The sequence below is a fragment of the Papio anubis genome, chromosome 8 (genome assembly GCF_008728515.1).
Source record: "Papio anubis isolate 15944 chromosome 8, Panubis1.0, whole genome shotgun sequence".
NCBI lineage: Eukaryota > Metazoa > Chordata > Mammalia > Primates > Cercopithecidae > Papio > Papio anubis.
The window spans coordinates 97,647,438-97,665,980 of NC_044983.1; the positions used below are offsets into that span (position 1 = coordinate 97,647,438).

Genomic DNA, 18,543 nt, shown 5'->3' on the forward strand with positions numbered 1-18,543 from the left:
GGTTCAAAAGTGAAGTAGTAGTGTTATATACCAGTGGTTTAACAATTTTAAAAGTTATGTTAATAACAAACAGGCTAGTCATCAAGAATAGCTTCAGTCTTCAAAAGTGGTATCCTGTCAGCATCTCAGGAAAGATACATTGACAATAAACCTCCCAGATACAAACTCAAAAGCTAGATGTTTACTGAGAAATTATCATGTGCCAGGAATTGTCTTAGTACCTTACCTAATTCAATTTAATCTTACCCTCATTTTGCAGAGGAGGGATACAAGGCACAAAAAACCTAATTTGGTAACATCATACAGCTAGAGGGTGGTAGAGCCATGATTTAAACTCTAACAGTACGACTCCAAAGCCTGCACAATTATTGTAGCACGGGGATCAGAAACACTGAACACCACCAGTCATAAAGCTATATAAACATTTTACAGGCTGGGTGCGGTGGCTCATGCCTGTAATCCCAACACTTTGGGAGGCCGAGATGGGCGGATCACGAGATCAAGACCACCCTGGCCAACATGGTGAAACCCCGTCTCTACTAAAAATACAAAAATCAGCTGGGCGTGCTGGTGCGCACCTATAGTCCCAGCTACTCAGGAGGCTGAGACAGGAGAATAACTTGAACCCAGGAGGCAGAGGGTGCACTGAGCCAAGGTTGGGTCACTATACTCTAGCCTGGTGACAGAGTGAGACTCTATCTCAAAAAAAAAAAAAAAAAAATTTAACCCTGGATGGGGAAAGAATTAACATAGTAGGACTGATGTTACTCTTTAGAAGGGCCTGACTGTACAGCTGGCGTTGGCTGGTGTCTGAGAACTTGGTTTTTGCAATATTCCAACATTACTGGACGAGGCTGTTTTGAATGTCTGGAGCAATGAACCATGCTGTATCAGACTGCCTGGACTATTTGTGCAAACAATGCAGTTCAAGATGAATGTGTGCTTTCTTCAGGGATTCTGGAATTTCAGTAATCATGGCTGGTTGTGCAGACAGAAAATGCCAATGGAACTAGCCTCAAATAAAAACACTGAGCTCTGACTCCAAAGTGGGCTTCCCTAAGCACAAACAATGTATACATGTTGATACATTTCACTGGTGGAAGAATTGTGTTCTTTGCAATAACTCATCCCCCTGCTTGAGAGAGAATTTTGAAACCCTGCACCTGGATTCCTCAAGACTCGGCCTAATATTTCTTTTTTCCCCTACTGATCTTGCTGTGGGTCCTTTTGCTACAATAAACCATAGTTGTTAAGTACAACTGCTTCTGAGTCCTGTGAGTTCTTTTAGCAGGTTACCCAAATTAGCTTTGGTAATAAAACTAAAGGTGTTTGTGGTATCGAAAAGATTGGTTTGGGTCCTACCACTAACATTGTAGGACAAAGGACTAAGATATATTATTTTACACATACATTTTAAAATATAAAGACAATTCTTTATCTGACCAGAACGTAAGCGATGGAAACATTTTGGTATAAAAAGCCTTTGTTCCTCTCAGTCTGTCTCAGTAACTCTACCACTAAAACAGTAGGACCCTACAACAGTCATTCTGGTACCATAAGCACCTTTTCCACACTTTCATTTGCCAACGCTACTGTCTCACGATGGCGTGGTTTTTCCAATAGTTTTATCAAAAAGAAAATGAGTACTTGGTCTGAATTCTTAAAATTAGGTGCAATTTACATTGTAAATAAAATATTTTGGTCTAAAAACTTTGGCCTTTTATAAATAAGCTGAATATACTTAGCTAGGTTACCACACATGAAGACACAAATAGCCTCACTGGATCACACAACACTTTCTAGAAACACTTACATGTAAGGGCTGTTCTGCAACTACCAACATTCTGTGTTCTGCATATTTCCGCACATACTCATATACATTCTGTGGAGTGACTGGTATATTTACACCATTAGGAATGAGTTCGACCTGTGAAAAATTTACCAGTGCTATTTAAAGGCAATTTTGTCAAAGCAGTAAAACATTAACTGTTTATAAAACTAGTTCCTAAAATATTTAAATATAAACACAGTTCTTTATTTGACCAGAATCTAAGAGATGGAAACATTTTAGGCCATAAAAAAGTACAAGCTGCTGGGCGCAGTGGCTCACGCCTGTAATCCCAACACTCTGGGAGGCCGAGGTGGGTGGATCACAAGGTCAGGAGATTGAGACCATCCTGGTCAACATGGTGAAACCCCATCTCTACTAAAAATACAAAAATTAGGTGGGCATGGTGGCATATGCCTGTCATCCCAGCTACTGGGGAGGCTGAAGCAGAAGAATTGCTTGAACCAGGGAGTCAGAGGTTGCAGTGAACTGAGATGGTGCCACTGCACTCCAGCCTGGTGACAGAGCAAGGCTCCATCTCAAAAAAAAAAAAAAAGTACAAGCCCTTCTACCTCAGTCTGGCTCACTAACTCTTGATCCATCTTTAACACCTACAGTATCCATTTCTCCTATGTGTTCACACATGTTCTTCTCTTTCAGTCCCTAACTAAACTGTCTATACATAAGACAAGCACAGTAGATTAACCAAATTCTCTTGCCAGAATCAGAAAAGTGCATATTTGCTTTACCTGTCCTCCACCTTCTTCTTTACACAGGTCAATTGCAAATGCCAAATCCATTGCTGAGAAAACAGCATCAGCATCTGAACTCTGAGAAGCGAGGATTAGTTGCCGCAAACTCTCATACATTACAGGGTCAAAAAAAGCAAAATCATGCCAATTGACCTAAAAAAGTAATCATATGAAACTCAGTTATGAAAGAAACAGCTTCATTCAATTAATTAGTAAATTAAAATCTGATAAAGAATTTTATCTAATTTGAAGATATACCGACATAGAATAACTTCCCACTCGGTATATAACTGTTTAAAGAGGTAAGTTTAATAAATATTTGGCTCTGACAATATTTGCTTTTCAAAGCATAAGAAGGGTTATATTTTGAAAAAATATAAAGCCAAAAGCATAATAGTTTTAAAGTTCTAAAACTGCAAAACTTTGCACTACTTATTAAACACCAATTATGGGATTAAACACCAATTATGGGGAGCAGCTGGCTCTGAACTTAATATACATCTTATTCTTGATAGTAACATAAAATACAGATTATTAAATTCAATGATAAATCTGACACTCAAGGATATTTAGTAACTTGCCCCAAGGTCACTTTATTGGGTTAAACTTGGGTCTATTTGATTAGCTGTTTCCTAAACCCTGCTGAAGACTCAATGTATCAACCATTTTATGTTGCCAAGCTTTGAGTCTAGTTCTTTAAATAAGGACATTTTAGCTGGAACACTTTAAGAATTTAATAGGGTCAGAGTTAAAAAGAAAAAATCATATGATATTCATGTACTAATAGAAAATTATTCATCAGGTCTGATTAAAGAGAATTATTAGGAGACTACAGCTTTAACATGCTTATTTATCAGATGTGTGACATGTACCTCTGGAAAAAAACTAACATAAGTCCTCAAAGCCACTGGCTGGACACGGTGACTCACACCTATAATCCCAGCACTTTGGGAGGCCGATGGGGGGGAATCACTTGAGGTCAGGAGTTTGAGAACAGACTGGCCAACATGGTGAAACTCCATCTCTACTAAAAATACAAAAATTAGCCAGGCGTGGTTGTGTGCGCCTACAGTCCCAGCTACTTGGGAGGCTGATACGGGAGAATCGCTTGAACCTGGGAGGTGGAGGTTTACAGTGAGCTGAGGTCACACCACTGCACTCCAGCATGAGCACCGGGGCGGGACTCTATCTCACAAAAATTGATTAATTAAAGCCTTGATAGGTTCTTGGCTGCAACTTTGAAATGACAACAGCAGGTTCTCAAATAACATTATTTCATTATAAAGTTGATAAGAAAAAAATGGTTGCATTTCAATTAGAGTTGCAGTTTCCAAGAACTTGTTAACGACAATAAGAACTTACTCAATCCCAGCTACTCGGTAGGCTAACGCATGAGAATCACTTAAACCTGGGGGGTGGAGGTTGCAGTGAGCAGAGATTGTGCCACTGCACTCCAGCCTGGGTGACAGAGACCGTCTCAAAAAAAAAAAAAAAAAAAAAAAGGACTTAATCTATTCCATTTATTTTGTGTCAAGTAATTTCTCTAAAGTATTTTTAGGAACGTGGGCAGTTTTGTTTTAAATCAAAAGCTGCATAATTAGCATTGTATATTAATTTTAAAGCAAATGGTTTTTCTTTTCCCCCTGCCATCATAAAGGGAAGTGAAGGCTATCAAACTATCAAAACGCATAAAGAAGATAAGCTAATTCCATCATCCACAGATCAATATTGAGCATGCTGTGTTGTACTTCTTACATTCTTTGGCCACCCCCATGTACCTCTTGTATGTATTTTTGAAGTTGGAATGCTCTTTTTTTTTTTTTTGAGACAGGGTCTCGCTGTCACCCAGGCTGGAGTGCAGTGGTGCAGTCATGCCTCACTGAAGCCTCAAACTCCTGGGTTCAAGCAGATCCTCCTACCTCAGTCTCCCAAGTATAGCTGGGAGCACAAGTGCATGCCACCACACTCAGTTAACTTCTTACATTTTTGGTTGAGTCAGAGTCTCTTGTGCTATCCAGGCTGGTCTCGAACTCCTGGGCTCAAGAGATGCTTCTGCCCTGGCCTCCCAAAGTGTTGGGATTACAGGTGTCAGGCATGAGCCACTGTGCCTGGCCTGGAAGGCTCTTTTCAATACTACTACCTTCTCTACCACCCGGTACAACTAATAATAGTGGATACAATTTACTGAGCACTTACTATTTGCCAGGTACTTACGATGTTGTGTTTCTTACCAATTTATAAATGGGGAAACATGGCAGAAATGTCAGCATATTTGTTGGCAACAGGACGTAGGTCTGTCAGACCCCCAGCCCCGCCTGTGTTATCCACTCTGCTATGCCATCTCCCCATAGTCTTTTTCTGTCATTAATTTGTTATTAATTTTATTTTTGTTGACCATAATTGTATAATTAAATGTTTTAAAGTTACTTATAATGGCTGTAATGCTTTAAGATTTAATAGTTAATTAATGCTATAAACAGTATGCTAGCATTTGATTATTTTATAAAAGAAAATTTCTGCAATTGTGAATACAATTAAGTTCATCAAAATCACTTACTTTTCTACCAAGCAATACTTTAATTACATGTCTATTCAATGTGATAGGACATAGTTCATTCTGTAACAGACATAGTCCAAGAATCCTAAAAACAAAGACAGAGAAATAAGATTTAAATAATTCTAGAATACATATATCCCCCACACATATTTTGAGAAATTCTCTACAGCCTCCTTTCTATTCAGCATAAAGTACAGCACATACACTTTTCAAAAAACAAACAACAACAACAACAAAAAAAAACCAGGAATACCAGGCTGAGAATGTTTTGTTTTTGAGACAGGGTCTCACTCTGCCACCCAGGCTGAAGTGCAGTGGCACAGTCAGGTGATCCTCCTACCCCAGCCTCCCAAGTAGCTGGGACTATAGGAATGCAGCACCGTGCCCGCTAATTTTTTTTTTTTTTTTTTTTTAGTAAAGACAGGGTTTGGCCATGTTGCCCAGCCAGGTCTCCAACTCCTGGGCTCAAGTGATCCTCCCGGCTCAGTCTCCCAAAGTGCTGAGATTACAGGCGTGAGCCACCACACCCAGCCTACATACATTTTAAAACAAATATACTTTAGAAAATCTCATAAATTGAAATGTTTTAAAAAGATTCAAACCCAAGATTAAAGTTCTTTTACCTGCCAATGTTTCTGAAACAATTCAACCTTGCTTCTGTGTTCTTGCCAGGCCTTGGAGTGTAAAATCCTCTTTTCCCAGGTTGGTAAAACAAAGGGGCATTGTCATCACCATCGTCTGTATCATCTAAGTCCATATCTACTACACTTCGACTAGAGCCATGACGCTTTCGGTTTTCCTGCTAACAAAGAATATCAGAGAGTGAGCCCCAAGATTCATTGAAAAAACAAAACATACGAAATTGTTCTCTGAAATCATTCAAATGAAGTCAGGTAGGAAGAGCAACATAAATATTTAAACATATGTGTATAACAATGTTAAAGGTAAATCAACTTTTAATTTGCCCTTTCGGAATGTGACACACAAAGCTTGTGTATTATTAGGTCTTTAACATCTCTGTTGTTAAAGTCATTTTATGAAACCTGGGTAAGCTTCTTTCACTTTATTACCTGAAAATTCTTTTCACTGGATACAGAATTCTGTCATCACTTTGCTGAATTTCTGGACTTTTGGCTTCCAAAAGTGAGAAATCCACTGTCTTTCAAATCACTGTTACCCTATAGGTAAAGAACCATTCTTTGGCTGCTTTCAAGACTATTTCTTTATTTTACAGAAGTTTGATGATAATGTGTCTGGACACAGTTTTCTTTCAGTTTCTTCTGTTGAGTTCACTGACTCTTGAATCTGGAAATCTATGTCTTTTAACAAATTTAGGAAGTGTCCAGCCATGACTTATTTCTTCAAATATTTTTTCTATAGCAGTTTCTTCTCTTCCCCTGAGTATTTCAGTGACATACATGTTAGGTCTTTTAAAGCTGTCCCACAGGTCTCCCTGAAACTATTTTTTTGTTTTAAGTATTTTCTCTATCTGTTCTTCGGAAAGGGTAATTTCCATCTATCTTCAAGCTGACTGACACTTTCCTCCAACACCTTCATTCAGTTATTGACCCATCCTGTGAATTTTTTTCTTTCCAATATTGCACTTTTAATTATAAAAATTTCCCTTTGTTCTCTTTTGAAGTTCCTATGTGTCTGCTGAGAACCTCTATCTTTCCATTCACTAGTGTTCACCATTATCTTGCAGAACACAGGATAGTCTCTGATAATTCCAACAAGTGGGTCATCTCGTGGTTGCCATCTATTGGTTCTTTTCCTGAGAGGTGGGTCCAGTCTTTCCTGGTTCTTTGTATGCTGAGTAATTTTAGAGTGTGTCCTGGACATTGCGAAGTAGTTGTGAAAACTCTGAGTCTTAGTAAATCAATATGAATTTAGCAGGCAATCAACCTAGTTAGGTTCAAATTGGAAGTCTCACCTTCTATGTGCAATTGTTTCAATGCCAACTAAAAAGCCTCCCTTATGCTATAGCATGATATGTCACTTGTTTTCGTAATGTTGCCACCAGTTACTTCTTTGAAGAATGAGTCCTAGAACTCCTGACCTCGTGACTCACCCGCCTCGGACTCCCAAAGCTGGGATTACAGACTTGAGCCACTGTGCCCAGCGAATTAGCCCTAGGATTCTATACATCTTTCCCTCTCTGCTCTTCAATTTGTTACATATTCAAAGTAAAGCTTAATTCAAGCTGTGCTCAAATGGACACCAACCAATGGGTGGCATTACACTGAGCCGTAATTAAGCCAACCTTATTATTTGATTCTATGCCTAATACCGATATATTTACCTTTGCTTCTGTCTCTCTACTGTAAACATTCATTTTATTTATAAAGACAGTTTCTTCGGAAATCCTGCTTTCATCCCCTTTATTTAAATTTCCTTACAATTTAAATTCTGTGATTATCAGCACATGAATAAAATGTTCCTTACCTGTACCTTTTCTGAGGAGTCTACTAATCCAAGATCCAGGATACTATCAGCTCCATTTTCCCTGAAAACAAAAAGTCTTTCACATTCCAGATAACGGAGACTTCTAGTGTATAATTTAAATTTAAAAGGACTTACTTAAAAAATACATTCAAGTTTTGGAGTCAATAAATATCCAATGCATCCGCTAGTACTAATGCAGTATGAGCAGAGAAGCTGGTAATACAAATCTTTAAAAAAGTATATCACTAGATCCTACATGTATGATTCAAGATAATGGACTAAAGGCTACCTGACAAAATGAATGTGGTCTTCATAGCGGTGCTGGAACACTTCTACAATGCTCAGAGGGAGCACTATAGAAGAACAGAAAAATGTTCAGAAAGCAATCCAATAGGAATCAAATTCTCTAGTGAATTTAATGATTCTAGAACACTAATAAATTCACGGTTTACTCCAGAAAGCCAGGTGAAAGCCGTCAATATTGTTGAATATTGGTTGCATTCAACAGAAAACATGACTAAATATGCAACTCTTAACATATATTCACAAAAATTGTTTTACCAAAAAGGTACACTGTTCTTGATTTTTCTATAATGGACTAAGCTATATCAGTGTGCTGTAGCTCCAGAGACAGGGCAGAGGAATAAACAAACAGTACATAAAATCCAGAGAAGAAAACCAGGAGCATCAGCAAAGAAAATACAGTTCTCTCAATAGTCTTTGGCTTGGACCATTAAAGGCTCTGGAAGTGGCTGTTTAGCTCTAGTGCACAGCCTACCAGCTTATACATCTCTAGGACTGTATCTAATCTAAATTCCTAACTCAAAATCATGATTAGGAAGAAAAAAATACAAATTTTCATCTAAAATAATAAACACTTCAAAGCTTCAAACTGGGTATCAGAGTAGCCCCAGGATAGAAACTACAGCATAAATGTGACCAATTTTTTTTTTTTTTTTTTTTAAGACAGAGTCTCACTCTATCACACAGGCTAGAGTACAGTGGCGCAATCTCAGCTCACTACAACCTCTGTCTCCCGGGTTTAAGCAATTCTCCCTGCCTCAGCCTCCAAGTAGCTGGGATTACAGGCGCTCACCACCACACCCAGCTTATTTATTTACTTATTTTATTTATTTTTTGAGACAGAGTCTCGCTCTGTCGCCTAGGCTGGAGTGCAATGGCATGGTCTTGGCTCACTGCAACCTCTGCCTCCTGGGTTAAAGCCATTCTCTTGCCTCAGCCTCTCGAGTAGCTGGGATTACAGGTGCCTGCCATCATGCCCGGCTAATTTTTGTATTTTTCATAGAGACGGGGTTTCACCATGTTAGTCAGGCTGGTCTTGAACTCCTGACCTCGTGATCCACCCGCTTCAGCCTCCCAAAGTGCTAGGATTACAGGCATAAGCCATCGTGCCCAGACATTTAAAATTTTTTTTTTAGTACAGACACGGTTTCGCCATGTTGGCCAAGCTGGTCTTGAACTCCTGACCTCAGGTGATCTGCCCGCCTTGACCTTCCAAAGTGCTGGGATTACAGGTGCGAGCCACCACACCTGACCTTATCTTCCTAAATCACTTTTACTTGTCACCTTGGAAAAAGGGATATGTAATCTGTTAGATATTTTTTAGCTTTTATATTAAATTCATACTTTACAGAACAGAAAGCAAAAACCTGCATGAATTTTTAAGATAAATCAGGAAGACTAAAAGAAATTTCATGGTTATGGCAAGAACACAGGTATATTATGGCCTTTGCCAGGAGGGTATTCTGGTAAGTGAATTTGAGATTTACTTTCTTTCAAGTAATTTCTAAATAACCTAGATAACTATTAAAACCCTACCTTTCTAATACATGAGAAGAACTAAGCTGTCTCACTATGGAATTTAAGCTATCATTGAAAAATACATTAAAAAAATAAAAATGCATTTAAAACCTTATACTTTATGACATATTTTTTAAGATACGATGGCACCCACATACTGAAAATAAGTAGCTGATGTTTAAACTGAAATGCCTTCCCAATTGTACACATTACCGTCCATGTGCAATAATGAGTTCCATGGCCTCATCCACTCTTGCTCTCAGAGAATCTTCACTTGCTAGAAGGAGAAGCAGTTGAGCTGGGGATAATTCCAACAGCATGCCAGTGATTTTACTTGCAAATGCCTGTAAATGATGAACAAATGTTAACTTGACTACTCTCTAAAACCTCTTGTCTAATTACGTCTACAATCTTTTATTTAAAAAATTAATAATAAAACAAGAAACTTGGGTAACAAATACAAAAATTTCAGAACCAGGTCTTTTATGAAACTGGAAGATCAATCGTAGAAAAATTTGGCAGGGAATAAACAGTCCTTGCACTACCACATCTTGTTAAGGCTACTTATAATATTTGTATGACAAGTTTTCTTTTTAGGTTTTTTTATATCTCTGAGTTAAACATACATATACTCAACTTCCATATATATTTTTTTCTTCATCAGAGAGCCAGAAATATCTTTTACTTAGGGTTAAAAAAAAAGGGGGGGGGATAGGGTAAAGAAAAAGATACCTATGTTTAAGGCTGAGGACTTAACTAGAAGAAATAATAGTTTTCTGTTATTCCTTCACTATAAAATGTGTACATACAGTTATGCATAAAGACAAAAAACATAACTAATTTGTGTATTTCATATCATATAAAGAAAAACTCTTGATAGAACATTCAAAATAAAGTTCTTCCTGCTATACTAATCAGCATTAATGTGTTCCAACTACAGTTTGCTAACAGTCTGCTCCAAAAGTAGTAATAATTTGTTCAAATAAAGATACAAATAAATATAATGCACAGCAAATTATTTAGTATGCAAGGAAGGTAGAACGGAGACAGTGTCCCAACATAAGGTGGGTGGAGGAAAAAATAAATTCAAGCTATACAGTTACCCTTCAGTAAGCACTGCCTTATTCCCTCCTGAGCTTCCTTCTTACTGCAGAGCTAAAAAGAGTCCTCAACCATGTGGTTTTGCCAGTAGCTGACAATTTTTTTTAAACACCACCTTTAATTCAAAAGCAAAAAAATAACACAGCCAGTTAAGAGGTAACTAAGTACACAGTACACACTGGTTGCATTGCTTGTACACGAGGATAAAGTCTCTCTCCAAGTGCCTGCCGATGTGCTGGCAAAGGATCGGGATCATCACTGGGATTCCCTTCAGAGGCTGGCCTAAAGGGCCTAGTGTCGATGGAAAGCTGTCTTCTAAAGTCTCTGTAAGAGAAGGAAAACTATTATGACTTCATTTCCTTTGACTAACAAGTAAAAATATCAGCACAACTAGTAAAAAAGTTAGAAAACTAGAGCATACAGGTTGTTCAGTTATGGTACCAAGGTGGCAGAATGCCAAAACAGATGATGGTTAGGAAATAAAGATTATCTAGATTTTGTTACTTAATTTAAAAATTTTATTGTAAGGAGTAGGACCTTAACATACCAGATATCAAGAGTCCACACACAATTCTGGAAATTTTAGTCAAAAGTAAAATGCAATCCATCCTAACAAGAGAAAACCTCAAAGATTTTAAATAGCAGAATCTGCCAAAATTAATTTTTTTTTTTTTTTTTCTGAGATAGAGTTTTGCTCTTGTTTCCCAGGCTGGAATGCAAGGCAATGGCACGATCTCCGCTCACAGCAACCTCTGCCTCCCAGGCTCAAAGAATTCTCCTGCCTCAGCCTCCCAAGTAGCTGGGATTACAGGCATGCGCCACCACACCTGGCTAATTTTGTGTTTTTAGTAGAGACAGGGTTTCACCATGTTGGTCAGGCTGGTCTTGAACTCCTGACCTCAGATGATCCACCCACCTTGGCCTCCCAAAGTGCTGGGATTATAGGCGTGAGCCACCACATGTGGCCTGAAAAATTAAGATTGTTTAAGATAAACTTAGGAGAGAATGATACAGGTAAAAAAATTCAAACAGTAACTTGAGTCAGATAAAGAGAAAATAATTTCAACTGCCTCTGGGTTTTTAAAGCAGAACTTTTTATTAGTTAATAGACTATTCTTAGTTACTGTATTTTATTAACAGACTATTCTTAGTTACTATACATATGTTCAAAATTAAAACTTTACTTTTCTAAAAAACAATCCATAATTAAGATTCTTTCATTTACAGGCCTATCTCTAATTCATCCAAAAAGGTGGTACTGAATCAAAGACACAAAATTTACCTATCCCGGTCCCTCCGAGAACCTGCTCGCAAACCACTACTCCTCCTCATTTCCCTTTCTCTCTCCCTTTCCCGATCTCTCTCTCCTCGGTTCCTTAATCTCTGCATTAAACCTAGAAGAAAATAAGAAATATACTGTATTTAGATGAATGCAAATTCAACTACCTTAAATTTCAAAGTCAATGCAAAGAAATGAGACAAACGTAAAGAAAACATGACAGCTAAAGATTATCCTTCCCTCGCATCTATGTTGTTAACGCCTTTCTCTCCCTATGGGTTTTCAGGGTTAAAGGTGACTGTGTAGAATATACCTGGCACAAAATAGATGTTCACTCAATATTTGTTAATTTTCTCCCTTGTCATGTCAAAGTTGTGAAATAATATACAGCAAGTGAGGTTATGATAGTGTCACTATAAATAATGCTGAAATTTCTTACATGACTAATTTAAATATCATCTGTTCTTAGTTTTTGGCATGAAAGCATTAAAGGCCACCAGAGTATTACCTATGATTATGTTTAAATTCCTAAGCCCAAGCCAGAGTACGGTTTCCTGTAAGTGTACAAAAAAGATAGTTTTGAAATGTTATGATTTCCCAGTTTCCTCGAGTTTCGTCATTCACATCTCCTCATTTCTTTTCATTATAACATTAAAGAAAGTGAAATGGTGAAACTGATGAAAAGCTGAGGAACTCTCACCATCAATCCTTTCTATAGCTCATTCAGTCTCCATCCACCTACAAGTCTGATAATCTTCTGCTCCTACTTGATGTGAATCTCCTAAGGCTTTTGTAATTTTCACAAATTTTAAAATTTGCTCATTGTAATCTTAAAACTTAGCTAAGAGTCCTAACCCCAAAGTGCTGATCCTCAGTGAGGTAATAAGCTTGCACCAGGATTCTTTTTTTTGTAAGTCTTACTAAACAGTGAGCTTAGTGACACAGTTGATTTACACTTGGCTGCAAAATCTTCTTCTCACTGGGGAACAGCAACAAGTTTGGAAATCGTAATTTGAACAGCACTGCTCTTAAAATAGCATTTTCTTCTCAAATATCCATGTGGGTTAACTATTGAAGTGGAGGAAATGCTGCAATTTGCTCCGTGAATTTTTATATCACTATGTATTTTACAACCTCTTACCCACCCGCAACATGTAACAATTGAGATGAAAAACTAGTACAATCACAAACATTTATCAAAATCAATTTATCAAAATAAACGTAAAGAAACTGTCGTCAATTAGAATAGTTTAAATAACATTAAATCAATCTAGAATAAAATTATGTAAAAATGTAAATTTATACTCTCACACATATATAAACCATGATTACCACTGTTGGTTTGAGGGACAAGGAATTTTATGATGCTTGTTATCTGTAGACTACTTACTTGTGTGGGTGCCTTTGTTGGCATTTTGGATACACTCTAGATTTGGCAATTTTTCATTTGACAAAAATGCTTGTGCAATGGCTGTATAAAAACTTCGTGCTACACCACTGCCCTCTCCTGGCTCATCCTTAAATGTGACTTTTACTCTGTGTACAGCCATTGGTGTAGTAGCACATCTTCGACCAAAGTGATTGTTAAGCTGCCTCATAGTCTGCTGAATGAGAAGATCTCGATCCCGATCAACCTATTAAAACACATCAAGAAGTAGTAAATTCAATGTTGGAAAGTAGTTAGAATTTTTTGTAGTTTGAATTTTTCTATTTTCAATCTGAAAATCTAGTTTTAGCTTTTCCTTGAGAGTTTAAAAAACTACAAAGTAATCAGAGTTCTCAGAAGCTTATCCATTACGAAATACAATGTTTAAACCATTAAAGCACACAAGAATGTCTTGCAAATTAAATCAGGACAACAGAATTTAATTCAATTCTAACACTTTCTTTCAAAGGTTTATTGGAAAACAATAATCTTGTTCAATTTTGGGATACACCAGAATACCAAATAATCAGAGATGTTAAAAAAAAACAGAAAAAAACACAGATGAATTCCTTGATGACAAGCTAAGTGGGCGGGAGGCTGGAGGGGAATTAACCAAACTGGAAAATTGTTTGCATCTTTTCTCACAAAGATATATATAATCATTAATGAGTGTGTCTATCACCTATAGCTACATAAAAAGCCTCTGAAATCTGAGAGAAAGCCAACTTAGAAAAAAAAATGGGCACATCTACTGAGTTAAATACAACTATCCTAAATATATGAAATAATGTTTAACGTTGCTCAAAATAAGATAAATTCAAATTAAAACTATACTGAGGTGCTACTTCTTACCTATCAGATTAGCAAAAATCTAGAAGTTTAACAAATGCTGGCAAGACTGAGGCAAATCATGCATTCTCACATTGATGGTGAAAATGCAAAATTATGCAACTGCTATGCAGAAGTATCCGTCAATGTCTAGCAAAATCATATGCACACACTCTTTGACCCAGCAATTCCACGTCTAAGCATCTATCTCAGGGACACACTAGCAAAAAAACACAAGGCCATTCATCACACTATCTGTAATAGCAAAAGACTGGAAATAAGCCTGAATACCTAGCCTGTAAGGGATTAGCTGCAAAAACTGCGATAACAACTATAAAAGTGCAGTATATTAAGCAGCTATAAAAGGAAGGTAGAACATTTCACATTTTCTCTGGGATATACTATTAACTGAGAAAAGCAAGATGGAATAAAATGTATAGTATGTTTGGGGAGGTGGGAGGAAGTATGTAATTAATACACACATATGCTTATATGTTTTAAAAGGGAGGGAAGGAAATAAACTTGAAAAAATGGGTAAAAGAGACAAGAATAGACTTATATCCATTCTTTTGTAGAGTTCACTCTGCCACACTGTAGATATTTTACACTGATTACAAAATAAAACCAAAAGAGGAAAAAGGAATCCCTAAAATCTGAAAGCAAAAGGTCCTGATCATATAGAGCTGGTAGCAAAACCTACAAAGAGAAATTACTTCAAGTGACTTTAAAATAAACCTCCTTTAACTGTGTTATCTCTAACTGTATATGATCTAAGGACAAACATATGCAAATAAATCTTTAATTATTTTGAATAATCATTTTGTTAGTGGTAGTGTTGATGTTATAATTCTTTTTAAGAGACAGAGTCTCTCACATTATGTTGCCCAGGCTGTCCTCGAATTCCTGGACTCAAGCCATCCTTCCACCTCAGATTCCAGTGATGTAATTCTGACTGCTACTGTGTATGTTGTGGCATTAAAACAAATGAGTAATTTGATTAATGTTGTTGGGAAGTTGGATATTCAGTCTGAAAGAAAGGAGATAAAGACTTAAGATCTAAGAAGCAAGGCCAGGTGTGGTGGCTCACACCTCTAATCCCAGCACTTTGGGAGGCCAGGGCAGGTGGATCACCTGAGGTCGGGAGTTTGAGACCAGCCTGGCCAACATGGTGAAACCCTGTCTCTGTTAAAAATACAAAAATTAGCCAGGCATGGTTGCAGACACCTGTAATCCCAGCTACTCAGGAGGCTGAAGCAGGAGAGTCTCCTGAACCCAAGAGGTGGAGGTTGTAGTGAGCCAAGATCATGCCACTATGCTCTGGCCTGGGTGACAAAGCAAGACTCCACCTCAAAAAAAAAAAAAAAAAAAAAATCTAAAAAGCAAAAATAACAAAAACAATCTTGTGGTCCTACATCTTGAATTTGAATTGGGAGTATCAATATTAATTCATTATTTTATTTTTTTAAAAAAAGAACAAAATAAAATGCACTGCCAAACTGTTATCAATTAAAAAGGCCTAGAAACCATGATCGACCCAGTAGCAATTTGCAACCTTAGAGCACAGACTGTAATCTCAAAACACAATTTCCTACTAAAAGGAATCAAGGCTACTTTAAGAAATGGCTGATTTAAGGTCTGCGACAGGAAATGCACAAGATGAAACATACCAGGAAGTAAGAAAGTTATCAAAAATTACTGGGCCAATGCCAAAAGGACTGAGGAATCAAAATTGACTCAAGACTCCCATTAGCCAAAGAAGACACAATTTGAGCATCAATATGAATAATAATCTCAATGGAATTAAATACATAAAAAAATGTTTAAATCAAGGCATGCATAATGATACTTAAAAACTAAAACAAAAAAATTCATAGAGGATGCTAGGGAACCAAACTGCCAGAGAAAACCACTATTCTAAATTTGATGGTTACAATAAGAAAAAAATAAAAAGAAACCACACACACACACACACACACACACACACACACACACACACACACACACAAATAAAAAATAAATTGGGCAGTTTAACATTTCTTTTATTTTCTTTAATTTTTTAATTATAAGTACATATACCTAAGTAAAGCTATTATTATTTTGTATGTTTTAAAATTTATATAAATAGCATGCTACAGGTATAGTATAAGAAAATCTAAATACCTTTACCTCTAGTGATAAATCTCTTGACTGCTGGTTTCTCAGTTTTTCCATTTCTCTACGGAATTTTGATTCTTTTACCTCAAAACCACCCAATTCAGTCAGGATCTTAAAAAAAAAAAAAAAAGCATGACAGATTATTCCCTGAAATATGTGCTTATCAGGCAGAATGGAATTTAAAGTGCACAAAATACATACTGATCCAGGTTCTGCTCCAACATCTTCCATGAATACCCTGCCGAACAGTTCTAAAGAAAGGCGCCAACGTCCTAGCAGCATATCATGGGAAATAACCATTCCCATAAAGCTACACTGTGGCCTGTAAGAAGTTTAAGGGAAGGGGCGGGGGGGAGGAAATACTTTAGCCAATTTCAAAGACTGATGTTTTTTGTTCAATGGTAGTAACTTACTTTTTTTTTTTTTTTTTTAAATATTCTGAGGTCTTAACTTCCTCAAACTGCATCCTAACAGAGAACTTTTCCATAGCTACTTGTTCCCCACAGAACTTATTATTTTTCCTCCCTTATTCCTTCTGTCTTCTACATACGGATAAATCCCTGGGCTATGTCTTACCTTCATCTTTCATTTTATCTCCTCTCCTTAAAGTCCAATGTCCATCTCCATTTAGGTGACTCCCAGATCCACCTCTACTTCAAACTTGCACCATGAACCAGAATTTCCATTTGTTAAATAAATATGTCCACGTCAATGATGCTCAATTCAAACTCAGCATGGCTAAAACTTAATATGGCTTCTTCACCACAATGACAATTCTGATTTTTTTTCAATAGTACCATCTCTTTCCCTAATGCCCTGACTTAGAGCAGATTTTAATTTTTCTTCCTCCTGTTCCATCAAAGTAATCAAGTCCATCTTAAGTTTCTCTTCCTTTCCACCATGTCCTTTCTATCCCCAAAGTCAACATTCTGCCTCAGCATCTTTCCCCCAACTAACTGAAACTATTAATAATGACAAACACCTTTCTAACTGGCCTCCTTACCTCTAATTCTCTCCAGTCTGTTTCTGCACATTCTAACCACCTCAATTCAATCCATACTGCTTCTAGGAAGCTTGGGCCACCCAAGTCCACCCAAGCCTTATGTGGTTGTTAGACAATGTATATACAATGTATCTTATTTTCAAACTAGGTTTTAACTCCAATCTAAGCAAAAAAATTATTATGCCATGTAACCAAAAAACAGAGAGTCAACAAATCATACTGAGCCACAGTATATACTAACAAATTTTTATTAGATAAATAAAGAACCTACCTCTTGTAAGAGAATTACAGACTTGGAAAAGGAGCACAGATAAGTGTGAATCACAAATCTAGAAAGTTCAACTCTTTCTAATTATTCAGTTTCCCCTTAGCTGAGCTGCTAACAGCAAGTCTATAAATAGTAACTAAACATGGATATACATTTTTAACACTGTACTGAACAATAAAAACAAAGGGTCTTAGCAAATACCTGAAAGATGTGAGAGGTGGCCCTTCACTTTCAGTAAGTCCTATTTCTGCTAGTAAGCTACTTTTTAATTGTGCAGCAAGATCATGAGCAGATGGCCCTGGTTTTGAACTCTCAGCTTCTTCTGGCAGCACGGGCTGTTCTTCCCCTTCTTTTTTTTGCCGGTTTTGCATGTTCATTACATTTTTCAGATTGGCAGCATAAGACATTTTTGTTGGAAGAACCTATGAATATTTACATTTAAAAGTTACAAATGAAGGGAAAAAAACTAACGAGATTTTGTCCTCAACTTAGTAATACAGGAATCATATGCAAGTTTTTTTCCCTTTCTGGAGCTTCAATGGTTCTGATGGCCCTAGCTGACCACCAATTCCAATGCATTTACCAAACCAACCTCAGACAACAATTTTTTTTTTTTTTTTTTGAGACGGAGTCTCACTCTGTTGCCTAGGCGGGAGTACAGTGGCACAGTCTTGGCTTACTGCAACCTCCGTCTCCTGGGTTCAAGCGATTCTCCTGCCTCAGCCTCCCAAGTAGCTGGGGTTACAGGCGCCCACCACCATGCCCAGCTAATTTTTTTGTAATTTTAGTGGTAGATGGGGTTTGGCTATGTTGGCCAGTATGGTCTTGAACTCTTTTTTTTTTTTTTTACTCCGAGACGGAGTCTGGCTCTGTTGCCCAGGCTGGAGTGCAGTGGCCGGATCTCAGCTCACTGCAAGCCCCGCCTCCCGGGTTCACGCCATTCTCCTGCCTCAGCCTCCCAAGTAGCTGGGACTACAGGTGCCCGCCACCTCGCCCGGCTAATTTTTTTTTTTTGTATTTTAGTAGAGACGGGGTTTCACCGTGTTAGCCAGGATGGTCTCGATCTCCTGAACTCGTGATC

General features: G+C 37.4%; 1 protein-coding gene across 9 annotated transcripts in view; it reads right to left on the reverse strand.

Moving 5' to 3' along the window:
* The window catches only part of UBR5 (ubiquitin protein ligase E3 component n-recognin 5), a 154,453-nt gene that overhangs the window by 5,733 nt on the left and 130,177 nt on the right, over positions 1-18,543 (reverse strand). For 3 of the 9 annotated variants that reach the window (XM_021942550.2, XM_021942552.2, XM_021942547.2), the window contains exons 45-56: positions 17,664-17,884; positions 16,393-16,513; positions 16,198-16,302; positions 13,174-13,417; positions 11,787-11,898; positions 10,684-10,828; positions 9,617-9,747; positions 7,583-7,643; positions 5,761-5,939; positions 5,138-5,222; positions 2,578-2,733; positions 1,814-1,927 (exon numbers count right to left, since the gene is read on the reverse strand). In XM_021942550.2, the coding sequence (XP_021798242.1) occupies positions 1,814-1,927; positions 2,578-2,733; positions 5,138-5,222; positions 5,761-5,939; positions 7,583-7,643; positions 9,617-9,747; positions 10,684-10,828; positions 11,787-11,898; positions 13,174-13,417; positions 16,198-16,302; positions 16,393-16,513; positions 17,664-17,884 (1,674 nt within the window). The remainder of the gene's footprint in view (positions 1-1,813; positions 1,928-2,577; positions 2,734-5,137; positions 5,223-5,760; positions 5,940-7,582; positions 7,644-9,616; positions 9,748-10,683; positions 10,829-11,786; positions 11,899-13,173; positions 13,418-16,197; positions 16,303-16,392; positions 16,514-17,663; positions 17,885-18,543) is intronic. The other 6 variants (XM_017962206.3, XM_021942551.2, XM_021942549.2 and 3 more) reach the window with 5 other exon arrangements.